Source organism: Crocuta crocuta, unplaced genomic scaffold (assembly GCF_008692635.1).
Source record: "Crocuta crocuta isolate KB4526 unplaced genomic scaffold, BGI_CrCroc_1.0 scaffold271, whole genome shotgun sequence".
Taxonomy (NCBI): domain Eukaryota; kingdom Metazoa; phylum Chordata; class Mammalia; order Carnivora; family Hyaenidae; genus Crocuta; species Crocuta crocuta.
The window spans coordinates 765141-781914 of record NW_027527824.1 but is presented as its reverse complement, the minus strand read 5'-3'; the positions used below and the strand labels follow the sequence as shown (position 1 = coordinate 781914).

The 16774-nt window shown below is 37.2% G+C and overlaps 1 protein-coding gene across 2 annotated transcripts in view; it reads left to right on the top strand.

Annotated features, from left to right (window-relative positions):
- UVRAG (UV radiation resistance associated) overlaps positions 1-16774 on the top strand; it is a 286243-nt gene that overhangs the window by 206979 nt on the left and 62490 nt on the right. For both annotated transcript variants that reach the window (XM_077776339.1, XM_077776334.1), the window contains one exon: positions 5504-5582. In XM_077776339.1, coding sequence (XP_077632465.1) covers positions 5504-5582 — 79 coding nt within the window. The remainder of the gene's footprint in view (positions 1-5503; positions 5583-16774) is intronic.

Genomic DNA, 16774 nt, shown 5'->3' with positions numbered 1-16774 from the left:
ACCGTTACCTTGAGGATTTTATTTCCTTTTCCTTTTCGCTTGCTTTGCTGCAGCCATTTCCCATCCTGTGTGCCTGTGGCCTGCCTCTCAGTTCCACTGCATTACCACCAACTTGCAGTGACATATAGATAAGGCTTTAGTGATATCATACAACTCGGAAGAAACACGTGAGTTTCTTTTCTTTAGTCGTGACAAAGTTGAAACAGCCTCTTTTACTCTGCCAGGTAGACAGGGAAGGGAGATGAGCATTTCTAGGAAGTGAGCAAAGGCAGAGAATGATGCACTTGGTGTGTTCATGACACTGTGAGGAAACCACATGAGCATAAGAAGGCTGCGCATAAATCAGACAGACAGGTCAGATCACTTAGGCCTCCAAAGCTGGGCAGAGGAGGGGAAATTAAAGACAATGACTGATTAGGAAGCAGAGCCGAGAAGCGACGTGATAAAAAGATAGATTGTACTTATGGGGTGCCTGGGTGACTCAGTTAGTTAAGCGTCTGACTCTTGGTTTCGGCTCAGGTCATGATCTCATGGTTTGTGAGTTCAAGCACCACCGTTTGTGAGTTTAAGCCCCACATCGTTCTCTGCGCTGACAGTGTGGAGTCTGCTGGGGATTCTCTTTCTCTCCTCTCTGCACTGCTCCCCACCCCACTCTCTCTCAAAATAAATAAATGAGCTTAAAGGAAAAAAAGGTTGTACTTAAATGGATAAAGAATAATAGTGGCTTCTAGTGAGTAGACAGGAATGCTCTTAAAACATCCTACAATGCACACAGCAACAAAGAATTTTCCAGAGTGGCAGTGGAATGGAGAGATAAGAATGTTCCATAGAAAAATGATTTGTTGACCTGGTGAATCATTGCAGGTATAAAAGGCAAAGAAGGTGGGTAAAAATTGAATGTCATTCTAAGCCTGAGTAACCAATAAAAGTGGTGGTAGAAAATGAATCTAGACAGGAAAAAGCATGTTAGTTTGAAGTAAAGTCATGGCCTCAAAACATATTGAGTATATATTGTCATAGATTCTACAAATGCATTGAGCAGAAGTGATTTTAATATACACAATAAAAACTTTGAATTAACTATAGCCATATCTTCATCCCCAGTTGAGGTTTAAAGCATGTTCTTCCCTTGCCTGGATTTTTACAGCAGTGGATCACCATGTTTCCTTTCTTGCTCCCTGCAGTTTATTCTGACAGAGGAGCTGAAGTGTCCATGACCAGACTTTGACAGTGAACACAAGAAACTGTCACCAATTTGGAGTCCTTTATAAGAGTGTCTAGCTTGGGGAAGAGAGGGTAATGCTTATAAGAATTGTATCTTTTTAAAGTAAGAATGATTCGAAATCACTTTTTTTTACAATTTTTTTCCTAAATTTTGTGAGATTCTTCATGGATACATGCATACACACACACATAAAGACCATATGTATGAATCTTTTTCTTTTCATTCCATTTTCTTGCACTTCAGTAGACCTACTTTGCAGCCTTAGCTGTTGCCTGTCATGATGACTCTTTGGCATTATATTTTCTTGGCTTCTGAAGGAAGGATGAAATTATATTAAGTATATTTAGTTTTGCATATTCAATATTATAGAATCCTGGAGATGAAGGAGGTATATTTCATCTAGTCTAATGAGTCACTCAGTGTTTGATCCCTCCTCCCTTGTCAGTTTCTAGGGCTGCTATAACAAATTATCACAGACCTGGTGGCTTAAAACAGCAGAAAGTTACTCTCTCATAGTTCTGGAGGCCAGATTTCTAAAAGGTGTCAGCAAGGTTACAGTCCCTCCAAAGGCTCTAGGGGAGAATCTTTCCTTGCCTTTTCCAGCCTCTAGTGGCTCCACATATTCCTTGGCTTGTGACTATGTAACTAATTTCTGCCTCTATCTTCACATGACCTTCTTCGCTGTGTCTTTTCCTCTGTTTGTCCCTTGTACCGACATTTACTGGCTATAAGGCCCACCCAGATAATTGAGGATGATGTCATCTTAAAATCTTTAACTTAATTGTAGCCCTTTTTCCAAATCAAATCACATTTAGAGGATTTGGACATGGACATACCTTTGGGGGGCCACCACGCAGCTTGTTAAGCCCTCTGAATATATGTCCATTATTTGTTGCCCAGCTTCCAAGTGGCTGCCTCTACCCACGATCATTGGATTTTGACTAACTCTGGAGTGAAGTCAGTTTTCCTGTAACTTTTACCATTGACTTCAGTTCTCCCTGTCTGAAACCATGAGAAGAAAAACATCTCTTTTTCTCTCTGAAAGTCCTTCATTTGTTTTCTCTGAGACTTCTGTGCTCCAGACTAAACACCTCTGGTTCCTTTAACCGTTTCTCTCAGAACCACATCTCACATTCTCCTAATTATCTTGGTTGTGCTCCTTCTCGAAAGCACTCAGAGGTGAATAGAAAGTATACTGAGTTTATCGCTGAAGACCTAACACTCAGGTCATGCCTCTTCCACTAAGTCGATGATCAAGGCAAATCCGTTTATTTTAAATAACAAAAACACTGGACCACCCTACTTCACTGCATGCTTTTTATAGTCAAATAAGATTATTACATAACATATAAGGAAGTTTCCAATTATTTATCCATATGCATATATATTAAAAACAAAAAATCATTGCGGCATCTGGGTGGCTCAGTCAGTTAAGTGTCCAACTTCAGCTCAGGTCACCATCTCATGGCCCGTGAGTTCGAGCCGCACGTCGGGCTCTGTGCTGACAGCTCAGAGCCTGAAGCCTGCTTCAGATTCTATGCCTCCCTCTCTCTCTGCCCCTCCCTTGCTTGCACTCTGTCTCTCTCTCAAAAATAAATAAACATTAACAACAAAAAAATTTTTTTTTAAGTGTATTAAAAAACCATTAACTCCCAGGACTGAACACAGATCCCTCAGTATAGTCTGAGCCAGTAGTTCAGACCACAAAGTATTTGCCAGTAGCACGTATCCTGATAATCTGCTCTGTTTCTGTTAATATAACCTGAGATCACAATAACTTTTTGGTAGTCGTGCCATGGTTCTTTGTCCATACTGAAATCACTATGTACTCAAGAGCCTCAGATCATCTTCACATACAATCTATTTATGCTTTTTAATTCATTGATATGTACCATGTAGAGTCAAACAATTTGGGAAATGTAGTTTAATTTCATTTGAAATGTATTTGATTATCAATCCTTTTAGTTGCCTTTTCTGTAAGTTTTATAATAGGAAATACAATGCTCTTCCTCCAGTTATTTAATGTAATACTCCTCTTTAATGAATCCTATTTTTGGCACGTTTTTCTAGTTGTACTTGAATGACCGCATTCGTATCCAGACCTCCTACAGTTGCTAATGTGATTCTCTGTCTATACTGAATTCAGATGCCTTTGATTTGTATCTTACGTCTTGACGGTAATAGGTTTACCCTTTAAAATGGATTTCATTTTCCTAGATTGCTTAATAGATCTATAAATCTATGTAGTTTTGCAAAGTGAGATGAATGTGTAATAGTTATAAGCTGCTATACTGTTCAACTTGAAGTGACCTCTTAAGAATTTGAAAGCAATATAAGATGTGAACTCTGTCCTCATGTTTGATTTGTCTTAAAGTTGCACTGTTCGAACACCTTTGGCTTCAGTCCCTCTTCAGATTTGTTTTAATGTTATGTGCACACCTTGTGACTTTTTCTATAAAGAAGTCCCAGTGAAGTAATAAAGTTGATGTTGTGAGATCCATTTTTTAGGAATTTAGAGACTTGGTTTTCAATGATACTTATTTCAGTGTACTCTTCTAACATTTGAAATGGTTTCTGTATTTATAAATTGAAAGTAGTGTGGCGCCTGGGTGGCTCAGTCAGTTGAGCAGCGGTCTTTGGCTCAGGTCATGATCTCACAGTTTGTGAGTTCGAGTCCTGCATCAGGCTCTGTACTGATAACTCAGAGCCTGGAGCCTGCTTTGGATTCTGTGTCTCCCTCTCTCTCTCTCTCTCTCCCCCATTCACACTCTGTCTCTCTCTCTCTCAAAAATAAATAAACATAAAAAAATTAAAAAAATTTTTTTAAATAAATTGAAAGTAGAGGTACATGTAGGCTTGAAGAGCTGTGCAGGTATCTTTATAGAATAACAACTACATAGTACAGTGCTTTGGAACTCTAGGGCACCCGTGTTGTTATATCTTTGCAGTTAGATAGTTCCTTTGCAAGCTACCTCATACAAATTTGGATGATTCCCAGATTCACTGTGAAAGCCTGGTGCCGTACTTTGTTTATCCTGAATTTGCTGTCATTTTTATATATCTCAATTTAGGGCCACACCGCATGCCTAGTTTATTTTTTACTGCTTCAATAAATACAAAACTGTGTCTCTTTAATGGATGTGTGGAGCATTTGGTGTTCCCTTGCTAGAGAATAAAGACATTTCATGACCTTACTCATTCCCCAGTGCCTGTAATATTATATAGCACAACAAATTCACCTTTTGGAAACTGTATGTAATCAACAACTCTTAAGAATTTAATATAAAGGCTTTTAAATTCTGTTTATTTATTTTTCTTAGAAAACAATATCCACCAAACTTTATGGAATGTACCTTTCCTCGGACAATTGAAATTAAGAATATCCACTAATTGTCACCTCCCATTCATTTCAATAGGATTATTTTATTTTTGAAAATAATATATTGCAAAACTAAGGAAGGTGAAGTTTTCTTCTTAACCCTGTCTAAGTTGCGATTGATCTGGGTTTGTGTGTTTATTTCAGAGGATAAAAATGTATGCTTAGTTTTGAGAATCGGGAGAATACGAGTAGAATATAACCTTCTCTTCTTCATTTGCAGGGATAGGAAAAAGGAAATAGTGAGGGAAACTTATTCTCTAGAATAACTCATCATCTTGATAAAGCACAGATCTCATGCCTTTGTGATTTCAGCAAGTCAGGTTAAAGTCTTAGGAGAGCTCTGTGGCGTGAGTATATTGCCTTGGAAAAGTAACAACCAGATAGCCACCCATGTGGGTGTGAATGACTTTTTGATGAATTTTCACTTCCATTAGTACTGTTGATTTGACTGGCCACCTTGAAAGAAGCAGAAATCTTACATATTGCTTTCAAGTCTAACTTTTCCCCCCTTAATCTTCTTTTCCCATATTGTAGAAGTTGAGATGTCAGATCCAAGGTATTAGAGGAAAAAACTTCTAGGATCTTAATATTGGCATGTTAAATTTATGATATGCAAATATGAAACATAGTGGCCTCAGCTCCTTGGGGTTAGTGGGTCACTTTTTAATGTATTAGTCCCTTGTTGCATGGTCTACTCAGTTTCTTTTTAAAACAAAGCAACCATTGATCTGATTTGACTAATTATGAAGATATTAAGGTAATAGATTGCAACACCTCTAAGTGATTTAGTCCACATCTTCAGATATTTATACTATATTCCAGGAACTTCTACCTTTGTCAATAACTTGGAGGTCGTTTTACTCAAACTTTGGAAAACTGATCCTGTTAATTTTTTTTAGGTTTCCATTATATCCAAAAGGAGGGGAGAAGTTACAATTTGATTATGGTGTCTATCTTCTGAACAAAAATATAGCACAGGTAAGTAACTTCTCTCCTTTTCTACCTCCCATATACAACCTACTTCCTTGGATTGCTAACCTTCCTTCTTTATAAATAACTGCTAGAGTTCACTGTTGTATCTAAGCAGTTACAGTGATAATGCAAACTTCTTTTTTGGCCACAGTTTTATTTTGTGCTTTTATAAATACTACTGGGAAGCAATGGGTGCAAATTGAAATCCTCCTACTAAACTCAGAATCCCTTTCCTGAGTTGGTACTTGCTGGTACACTGTACTTGAATGTGTGGGTTTATATCTTTTTGCCTCTATAGCTTTGCACATAACTTTCTTCTCTTAGACCACTTTTAGGGACTCATTTTGCATTGGGAGTTGTTTATGGAGTAAGAGTTTTAGTGCCTTTGGCAAGTCCTCAATGGTCTCCTCACCTTACTATGCAGGAACCAAAAAAAAAAAAAAGACCAACCATGTGGTCCTTCGAACCCATCTGGAGTTTTTGTGGCTCTCCTACCATCAGGCCAGTTAGTACCTCATTTAAATAATGTCTTTCCATATGCTGTAGAAAGACTAACAGATGCTTTGGTTTGCATTTTCCTAAAAGAAATACGCAGATTTTCTTTCATACTTGACTAAACTTCAAGAGGTAGACATTCCATAAATTTTCCAGAAAGGAAGATCAGCTTCATTGCTTTGTTTTTATTTGGACATCCTTCCAATTGGAATATCACAGGGATCAGTATGCACAGTTTGGCTGTCATTTAAAGACATTGTCAGCTGTATCCTCAGACCTTGTCTTTTAAGAGAAGCAACAAGGTTTGTGATGCATTTGTTTTAAAAGGTTGCCTTTTATCCATATGAATCTAAAGACTCGCTGAACAGTACCCTTATTCATTCCTGATAGATTTAGAATCATTCCTCCATCTGGTGTCATCTTTGCCTTTTTTCTCCTCATCCAGTATCAGTTTAATGTTGTTTTTTAAAAAAAAAAAAAGATTTTTATTTAGATTCCTACCCTTTTCTGATATTGGATCAAATTTCTAGTTTGCAGTCTTGAGTTAATCATTTGCTTCAGAAGCTCATACTGTTGCCCTTTTCAGCCATACTGCTTTATTATTACCGTTGTTTCAGCCCATGTTCTTTACTCCGGGCAGGCAGCCTTGCTTACAGTCTCTGGCCTGTGACCATCTTTCCATGTGCTACTCTTTCCACACCTGAGGTGTCCCTGCCCTCCATTTCTGGCAGTAATGTATCGTACTCTAAGAAATGGGACTTTAGCACCTGAATGGCTCATTTGGTGAAGGATGTGACTCTTGATCTCGGGGTCATGAGTTCAAGCCCCACACTGGGCATGAAGCCTTACGCTTCTAATTGTAGTCATTATACCATGGAAAAGGCAGTGCTCAGACAGAACTGGTCAGAAGTGGCCTAAGTATATTAAGGGAGAAGAGGTCTAAGTAAGTTAGAGAGTACCTCCAAGTTAAGTCAGCCAAGGTGGAAAGGGGCACATAGATACTAGAGTCTGGGGGTCAGGATGCCAGGAAGGGTGGTAGAGCTTAAGTTCTGATCTGAATTCAGAGGTTTCTCTCTCTCCTTGCCCTATTTTCTGCTTCTTGCTGCAAGTACCTATACCCTAAGGTCCAACGTCTGTTGGGAATTCCAGGTGAAACATACTCCTGATTAAGGCTAGAGCCAAAATGCCTGGATTTCCTCATAAATCTCAGCTGCAGACACACACACATGTGCACATATACATATACATGCAAGAATACACCCATTTAGTTATTCTTCTCTGGGCCCAATAAGAATGCCAGCGAATGGTATCAAGAGGTGCTAAGAATAGCCCAGCTTGCTTTGAAAACAAGACAAAGATGGAGGCTGACTGTGTACAGGGGAAAATTTGGGAAAGTTGGCCCTCTACCTCAGTCTCTTACCCCTAGTACCTGTTCGGTCCTCACTTTGGAGCACTTCCAAAGACGCCTCTGATTTTTATTCTAAAGTGAACTGAGGCCACAAGCATGCTGAACTGGTTTTATTCATCTGTTTTAAAAATGGGTTATTTCTGGTTGTTTTGTATCCTCTGCAATTTAATAGTCGTTTTGAAAATTTGAGAGATTACACTTGTGTGTACATTTAAGATTGCGAAGTTAACTACTTTAAATCCAGAGAGAGCAAGCGCCTTGCTCTCCAGTGTTTTTTCTTCACTGTTGTGGCAGGTCTAAAAGGAGAGGACAGTGCACTGTTTATAAACAGATTTTCTTAGGTTTCAGAGTGCATTCAGGAAGCCTCTTCTGACAATTTGGAAAGAAACTTTTAGCAAATTTGTGACCTCTGACTTGCTTTGACTCTATCTGTTCCGTCTTTATCTGTTTCTTGGGGAATGTTTCATTTTGTCCTTGGCTTTAATACCATCACTTCATTACATTTCAGTTTGTAACAAACCAAAGGGCCCTTAATTAGTTTGGCCCCTAACCATTATATTATATCACCAATATTATAACCAATTATAACCAATATTATATCAGTAAAATATTTCCAACTTTTTGAAGATTTATTTCTCTGTACATACATACTAATATATGTTGTCAAAGGAGAGTTTGTCTTCTGGGCCAGTCTCATTTATGCCCCATCTCTAGAGATGTGAACAAATCATACTATTAAAATGGCCCCACCTCAGTAATTTATAAGCCACGTTAGTGGAGGTGGATGAAAGCATTGGCATGTGTTAAAGTGCCAGAGAAAAAGGAGTGAAGTCATGTAATACTGCATCCATAACCTGGTGGAGGACTTGAATAGTCAATAGGACCTTTCATCACAACCAGAAGCAGTAGTAAAATCACTTTTTTAGTAGAGGAAATGACAGAATTTAGCAATATTTGTTACTTCAGTATTTGGGATCAGTCCAGCCCGTTTTGAAAGCACAAGCTCAGAAAGACAGGCCTCCAAGTAGAAATTCTCAAGTGTTGTCTGAGTTGCTGAGAGGGTTGGTATGGCCTGCTTGCCCTCTTCCTGTCATTGCGGTCTGCAGGTGTGTGTGTGTGTTCTGGGCGGGGCTTTGAAAGTGAATAAAGCAAAATGTCTTGCTTTTACTTCTATTTGGTAATATTTTTCACATGTCAGCCCCTTTGTCTGGAAATAGCTTCGTTTGTTGGTCAGCACATAACGCTATAGGAACAGGCCTGACAAAATTAAAGCACAGTATAATTATCATTAATTTAAGAAACCAGGTTCTGGGGCACCTGGGTGGCTCAGTCAGTTGAACGTCCAACTCTTGATATCAACTCAGGTCATGATCCCAGGGTCATGGGATCAAGCCCTATGTTGCACTCCGTGCTGAGCATGGAGCCTGCTTAATGATTCTCTCTCTCTCCCTCTGCCCCTTTGCCCTGCTTGTTTGTGCTCACTCGCTCTCTCCCTCTCTCTCTCTCTCAAAATAATAAATAAAATAAGATAAAATATAATAAAATACCAGGTTCTGCCACAATTGTAAGTTTATAAGTACGTTGTATTAGAATTTGTGTATAGCACAGTAGTTTTCTTTCAGTTTCCAGAGCATAAACAGTAGTAAATTAAAAAATTACAATGCTTTTGCCTTACNTGAAACATATATATATATTATATAATATATATATATAGGGAGAGAGAGAGAGAAAGGGAGCTATATCTGTAGATATAGCTCTATCTCCATGTGACCCTCATTATCCCCCTACAAAGTGAAAAGGGCAGCTAATGTTAAATGAGTTTGAAGACCGTATGGCTGTTGACATCTGTCACTCCAGTTCAGATCACATGTTCTGACTGCTGTATCAGCGATTCCCTTACTTCATTGTTCTGTGTACAGTTGACCTTTAAACAACGTAGATTTGAACCATGAGGGCCCACTTACATCTGGATTTTTTTTCAATACAGACAATACTATAAATGTATTTTCTCTTTCTTATGACTTAATAACATTTTTTTCCTCTAGCTTACATTATTGTAAGCATACAGTAGTAATACATATACAGAATATGTGTTAATCAGCTGTTTATGTTATTGGTAAGCCTTCCAGTCAATAGTAGGCTATTAATAGCTAAGTTTTGGGCAATCTAAAGTCAGATGCAATTTTCAACTGTGTGGGCAATCGGCATCCCTGACCCCTGCCTTGTTCAATGGTCAACTGTATTTCTATCCTAAAAGTGCACACAGAATCAAAGAAGGTGACATCCTCAGATAGAAAAGAGACTGAATGTTCATGGAGCAGAGGCAACTATTTTGCACACTTTGATGTTTCTATTAGTAAGAACAATGCTTGAAACACGGTAAAGCCTCAAAAGATGTTGAATGAATGAATGAATGAACGAATGAATGGTGATACAGCTTCATCACACAGTTAAGAAACTGAAATCCGGAAAAATTGTGACTTGCTTAAGATTGATGAATTGATTCCACAAGTATTTGTCACACTTCTGCTTGTATATTCTGAGTCTCAGCTGAGAGAGCAGTGCATAAGACATGCAAAATCCCTGCCTCATAAAAAAGCACAAAGGTTGTGCTTATATGAATTATCTGGAATAGGCAAATGCATAGAGACGGAATGCATAGAGACCAGGAGCTGGAGAAAGGGGGGAATGGGAGTTATTACTCAGTGGTTACAGTTTCTATTTGGGGTGATGAAAAAATTTTGGAAGAAGATGGTGTTGGTAGTTATAGAACATTGTGAATGTTATAACGCCCCCACATTATATACCTAAAAGTGGTTAAAATGACACATTTTATGCAATATATTTTACCATAGTTTAAAAAAATTAATATATTAAAAACCATTGAGTTAAATCCTTCCAATGGGTGAATTGTGTAGTTGGGAGTTATATCACAATAAACCTATTTTTAAAAAAGAAAGGAGCCTATATCATTAAACCTACAAGCTAATGGAAAGAGACAGACAGTAAACAAAATAATTTTAGATTGTGGTTGAGTGCTGTAACTGAAATCAGTTAGGCAATATAATGGGAGGTAACTGGAGAAGGACCTGCTCTAGATAATGTCACATAAGCCTTGTTGGGAAAATGATATTGAGCTTGACATGGAGTTAACAAGGAACCACCCATGCCAAGAGCTAGGAAACAGTTGAGCAGTTAGTGCAGAAGCCCTGATATAGGAAAGAGCTTATTGCGTTTAAATAAAAATAGACAGCCAATGTGATAGGAGTATAGTAAAAAATGGGAGGGGTAGCCAGAGAGCACATCATATAAGGCCTTAACGATTATAAAGAGTTTGAATTTTCTCTTAAATACAAAGGGAAGCCATTGAATAATTTAAGCAGGAAAGTAGCTTGATTTGATTTAGTTTTTCAAAGGTTGCTCTAGCTGCTCTCAAGGATTATGGAGAATAGAAGTAAGTTACCACTGGGGCACTTGGGTGGCTCAGTTGGTTACGCATTAGGCTTTGGCTCAGGTCATGAACTCCTGGCTCATGGGTTCGAGCCCCATATTGGGCTCCATGCTGGTGGTGCAGTCTGCTTGGTCTTCTCTCTCCCTCTCTCTCTGCCCCTTCCCTGCTCATTCCCATTCTCTCTCTCTCTCTCTCTCTCTCTCTCTCAAAATGAATTAATTAATTAAAGAGAGAAGTAAGGTACCTAGAGGGCTATTTCAAAAGACCTGATGAGGGTTGGTGGTAGCTTGGAGTAGAACAATGGGGATAGAGATAGAAAGAATTGAACAGATTTAAAATATATGATGGGTGGTGCTAAACATCAGTCATCATCAGGGAAATGCAAATCAAAACTACAATGAGGTATCACCTCACTATTATCAAAATGACAAGAATTAGCAAATGTTGGCGAGCACATGGAGAAAAGGAAACCCTTATGCACTGTTGGCAGGAATATAAATCGGTGCAGCCATAATGGAAAATAATATGGAGGTTCCTCAAAAAATTCAGTTTAACTTATAGTTATAAAATAACTAAAAATGTCATTTTTAAATATTGTATAATGAATGTGTCAGCATTTGAAATCTATATAACTAGTTAGCTAAGATTTTCAAAGTGACCAGTGTATGATGCTGTGAAATCATGTACAGGTAAAGATCTCTTTAAAGTGAAAAAAAAAAAAAAAGATTTTAATGTAACAGATGTAAAAAGTATTTTGATATGGTTTCAGATTCTACATTGATACTAACCTTTAAGAAACGACTACTTGTTGAGAGGTACCTGGCTGCCTTAGTTGGTAGAGCATGTGACTCTTGATCTCAGGGTTGTGAGCTTGAGCCCCACAGTGAGTGTAGAGATCACTTAAAAAAAGAAAAAAAATAACTACTTGTTGAGTTAGGGGTCGTATCAGAGAAGAATAGCCATAATTATTTGAAAAGGCCTTTAAAATACTTCTTTCTTGGGGCACCTGGATGGCTAAGTTGGTTAAGTGTTCGACTTTGGCTCGGGTCATGATTTCGAAGTTCCTGAGTTTGAGCCCCATGTTGGGTTCTGTGCTTGGCAGCTCAGAGCTTGGAGCCTGCTTCTGATTCTGTGTGTGTGTGTCTCTCTCTGCCCCTCACCCACTTACATTCTGTCTCTCTCACTCTCAAAAATAAATAAACATCTAAAAAAATTTTTAAGTGCGCCTTTCTTTTCCAACTATATATCTGTACAAGGCTGGATTTTCTTATGAAACAACATACAGTAACAAAATGAATGCAGAAGAATGTATGAGAATCCACCTGTCTTCTGTTAAGGTAGACATTGAAAAAAAAAAAACACTTGCAAAAATGTNTCCTAGAAATAAATAAAACATTAAAAAATTTTAAAAAAAATAAAAAATAAAATAAAATAAAATGTAAAATAGTGTCATTCTTCTCTCTAAATTTCTTTTTTGGAAAATATGCTTGTTTTTCATTGAAAATATTATTATATTAACAAGTAATAGATTTCTCTAATTATTTTTTGAATGAATTAAATATTTAAAAGTTTTCTCAATTGTAACTTCTAATATAGAATATATTGGTGTATATGACCCATATGAAAAAAAGTTCTTTGACATCCTCAGTAATTTTAAGAAGTGTAGAGATCTTGAGACCAAAAAATTTGAAAACTGCTATCCTAGAGAATGTGGCCATCCAGATTTCCCTGAAACAGCCTTAGTTGCTCACAGTCTGATAAACAAAGACATACTTGTTGGCTTCCCAGATGTGGGACATTATATGAGAGACTTACCAGTTTCAACTCCGGTAATAACTATTCTCTGCAAATCATAAGGTCAGCCACTATCAGTACGTTCTTTCCTTCTTGCCTTTGGCTTTTCTTAAGCCAAGGGTCTTCTCTCCTTTCGTGAAAGCTCAGGGACTTCACAGTAATACTTTGAGGATCTAGTTTACAAATACTAATGATGATTTACATTTGTTTTGAATGTAATGGCTTTTATTATACTTTTACTTCTGTATCCCATTTCATACACCATCAAGTGCGTTGACCAGGTCTATCTTTAGAGATAAGAAATTGAGCTGCTGCTATGCTAACTTCCTGAGCATGACAAAGCTATTAAACGGCAAACAGAAATCAAGACCAAATCTTCTGAGGTCAGTCTGTTTATATCGACGTTTCTTTTCCTTCCTTTCTTTGTTTTTTAAAAAATTTAAAAATTTGGACCTTCTTACAATCATGTGAGGAGGACAAGGTACAGGCAGTTATCAGCCTTTTGTAGATGGGACCCCTGAGATTATGAGTTCAGTAGAAGAACCAGAATTAGAACCTGGGAACTTCATGACCTCTCTTCCTTTACTCTTTTACCTCTCTCTCCCCTTAAGTTATTTTAAGACTTCATAGAAAGTAAAAGTAGCTTCTCCTTCCAAAATCAGTTGGAAACCTCTGTTCTGCCAAGGACATGGTCTTTCTCTGAAACTTGTCTACTCACAGGGCCCGCAGTGCACAGCTATTTAGAAGGGATCAGTGCCAGCTTACACCCAGCAGCTTAAATTCATGTCTATTTCTTCAACATACAGTCCAGTGCATATGACACATGGAGAGAAAATGCATTTTTATTTTCTTAATTCTTGGAATCAAGAATACAAATTCCAAGGATGTTTTAATAGTCAGACTGCCATTTTCCTCCCCTGCTGCCTACAAAATTTGCCAGTAATGTAGTAGAAGCCATTTTTTCAAGTCCTATACCTATATCTTAAAAAAAAAAAAAAAAATTTACTGAGATATAATTCATATATCATACAATTCATCCATTCATCCATTTAAAATGTGCAATCCACAGGCAACTGGGTGGCTCAGTCAGTTGAACATTCAACTCTTGGTTTCAGCTCAGGTTATAATCTCAGTTTGTGGGTTCAGGCTCTAGGTCAGGCTCTGCGCTGGCAGCACAGAGCCTGCTTGGGATTGACTTCCTGTCTCCCTCTCTCTGCCTCTCCCCTACTCTCTCTCAAAAATAAATAAACTTCAAAAAAATTTTTTAAATGTGCCATCCAGTGGTTTTTAGTATATTCATTGAGTCATGCTACTATCACCATGTCAACTTTAGAATATTTTTATTGCCTCCAAAGAAACTCTGTACCCATTAGTCACTCCTTATTCCCCAAGACCTCCATCCAGCCACCGTTCTACTTTCTATTTCTATACATTTGTGTATTCTGGACATTTCATATAAATAGAATCGTACAATGTATGGTCTTTGTGATTGGTATCTTATACTAGCTAGGTTCAAGGTTCATCCATGTGATAGCATGTATCATTCCTTTTCATTGCCAAATCATTTTGGCTATTTGAAGATGCACATGGATCTGCCATATTTTATTCATCATTTCATTAGTTGGTAGACACTTGGATTGTTTACAGCTTTGGGTTATTATGTATAATGCTGCTATGAACATTCACGTACAAGTTTTTGTGGGGACATATATTTTCATTAGTCTTGGGTATTTACCTAGGAGTGGAATTACTGAGGCATATGGTACCTGTTTAACATTTTGAAAAATTGCCAGGCTATTTTCTAAAGCAGTTGCACCATTGACCTTCCCACCAGCAATATATAAGAGTTTCAATTTCTCTACATCCTTGACAGCAGTTATTATTTTCTGTGTTTTTAATTATAGCCATCTTGCTGGATGTAACATGGTATCTCATTGTGGTTTTGAGTTGAACCTCCCTATGGCTAGTAATGTTGTACATCTTTTCATATGTTTATTGTATGTTTGTAATATGTTCTTTGAAGAAATGTTCAGACACCTTGCCCATTTGTAAACTGGGTTGTCTTTGTTGTTGAGTTCTACAGTACTTTATACACCTAGACGTAAGTCCCTTCTCACATGTATGATGTGCAAACATTTTCACCCATTCCATAGGTTTTTTTCACTTTCTTAATAGTGTCCATTGAAGCACAGAGATTTTCAGGGTTTGTTTATTTTTTTAAGTTTTTATTTAAGTTCCAGTTAGTTGACATACAGTGTAATATTAGTTTCAGGTATACAGTATTGTAATTCAGTAATTCCTACATCACTCAGTACTTATCACAACAAGCACTCTGTAATCCCCATCACCTATTTAACCCATCTCCCCACCAGAATGACTAAAATCAACAACACAAAAAACAAGTGTTGGCAGTGATGTGGAGAAAGAGGAACTCTTTTGCATGGTTGGTGGGAATGAATACTGGTCCAGCCGCTTTGGAAAACAGTATGGAAGTTCCTCAAAAATTTAAAAATAGAACTACCCTACAGTCCATCAGTTGCACTACTAGGTACTTATCCAAAGAATACAAAAATACTAATTTAAAGAAATACACACCCCCCAATATTTATAGCAGCATTAATTATAAGACCTAAATTATGGAAGAGTCAAAATGTACACCAGCTGATGCATGGATAAAGAAAAGGTGGTATATATATAATGGAATATTATTCAGCCATAGAATAGAATGAACTCTTCCCATTTGCAATGACATAGTTGGAGCTAGAGAGTTTTATGCTTAAGTGAAAGGTTTTTAGTTTTGATAAAATCTAATTTTACTCATTTTTTTTCCTTTTCTTGCTTGTTCTTCTGGTGTCAAAAATAATCTTAGCACAAAGTTTGCTTCTGTGTAGTTTCAGTTCATATGTTTAGGCCTGTGGTCCATTTTGAATTAAGTTTTTTGTAGAGTTTAAGGAAGCAGTCCAATTTCATCCTTTTGGATGTGGCTATCCAGTTGTCTCAGAAAATTTGGGTGAAAAGACTACACTCTACTCAGTGAATTATCTTGGTATTCTTGTTGAAAATTAATTAACTATACATGTGAAGATTTATTTCTGAACTCTAAATCCTGTTCCATTAATCTATATGTCTATTCTTATGCTGGTACCATCCTATGTCTTTTTTCTTTAGAAAATATTTTCTAAATTCAATAATAATATATGCCCATTGTAGAAATGTTTTAAAGTACAATAGAAGATAGAAGAACAGAATTTTTTAAATAGTCTACAATCTCCTCATTCATATGTACCTTCTGATCTTCCAAACTTTTTGTCTTTTTCTTACACAGTTGAGGTAACGTTATATATGCTGCTCTATATCTTTTTGCTTTTTAACACAAGCATTTTCCCAGCCTAAAACTCTTAGTCACTGTATTAATATATAATATTTCATTTCTGTGCATATATTATAATTTATTTAACCATTCTTTGAATTTTGGACATTTATTCTTCTAGGGTTTTCTTTAAAATATGGTTTTACTGGGGTGCCTGGGTGGCTCAGTCAGTTAAACATCTGACTTCAGCTCAGATCATGATCTCATGGTTCATGGGTTCAAGCCCCTTGTCAGGCTCTGTGCTGACTGCCTGCTCAGANCGCTGTCTTTCTCTCTCTATCCTAGAAATAAATAAAACATTTAAAAAAATTAAAAAAATAAAATATGGTTTTACTTCCAATATTATTTATCATTAATATATGCTTTACATATATATGTATATATATATATATATTTACATATTTTTTAATGTTTATTTATTTTTGAGAGAGTGTACATGAGCAGGAGAAAGGCAGAGAAAGAGAGAGACTGAGAATCCCAAGCAGGCTCCATGCTACCAGTGCAGAGCCTGATGTGGGGCTCAAACCCACAAACTGTGAGGTCATGATCTCAGCTGGAACCTAGACTGGGAAGCTCAACCAACTGAGCCACCCAGGTGCCCCTCATTACGTATATTATTATGTTACATATATATTAATATGTTTCTGCCCTATAGACTGACATACTCAGATATGAGATAT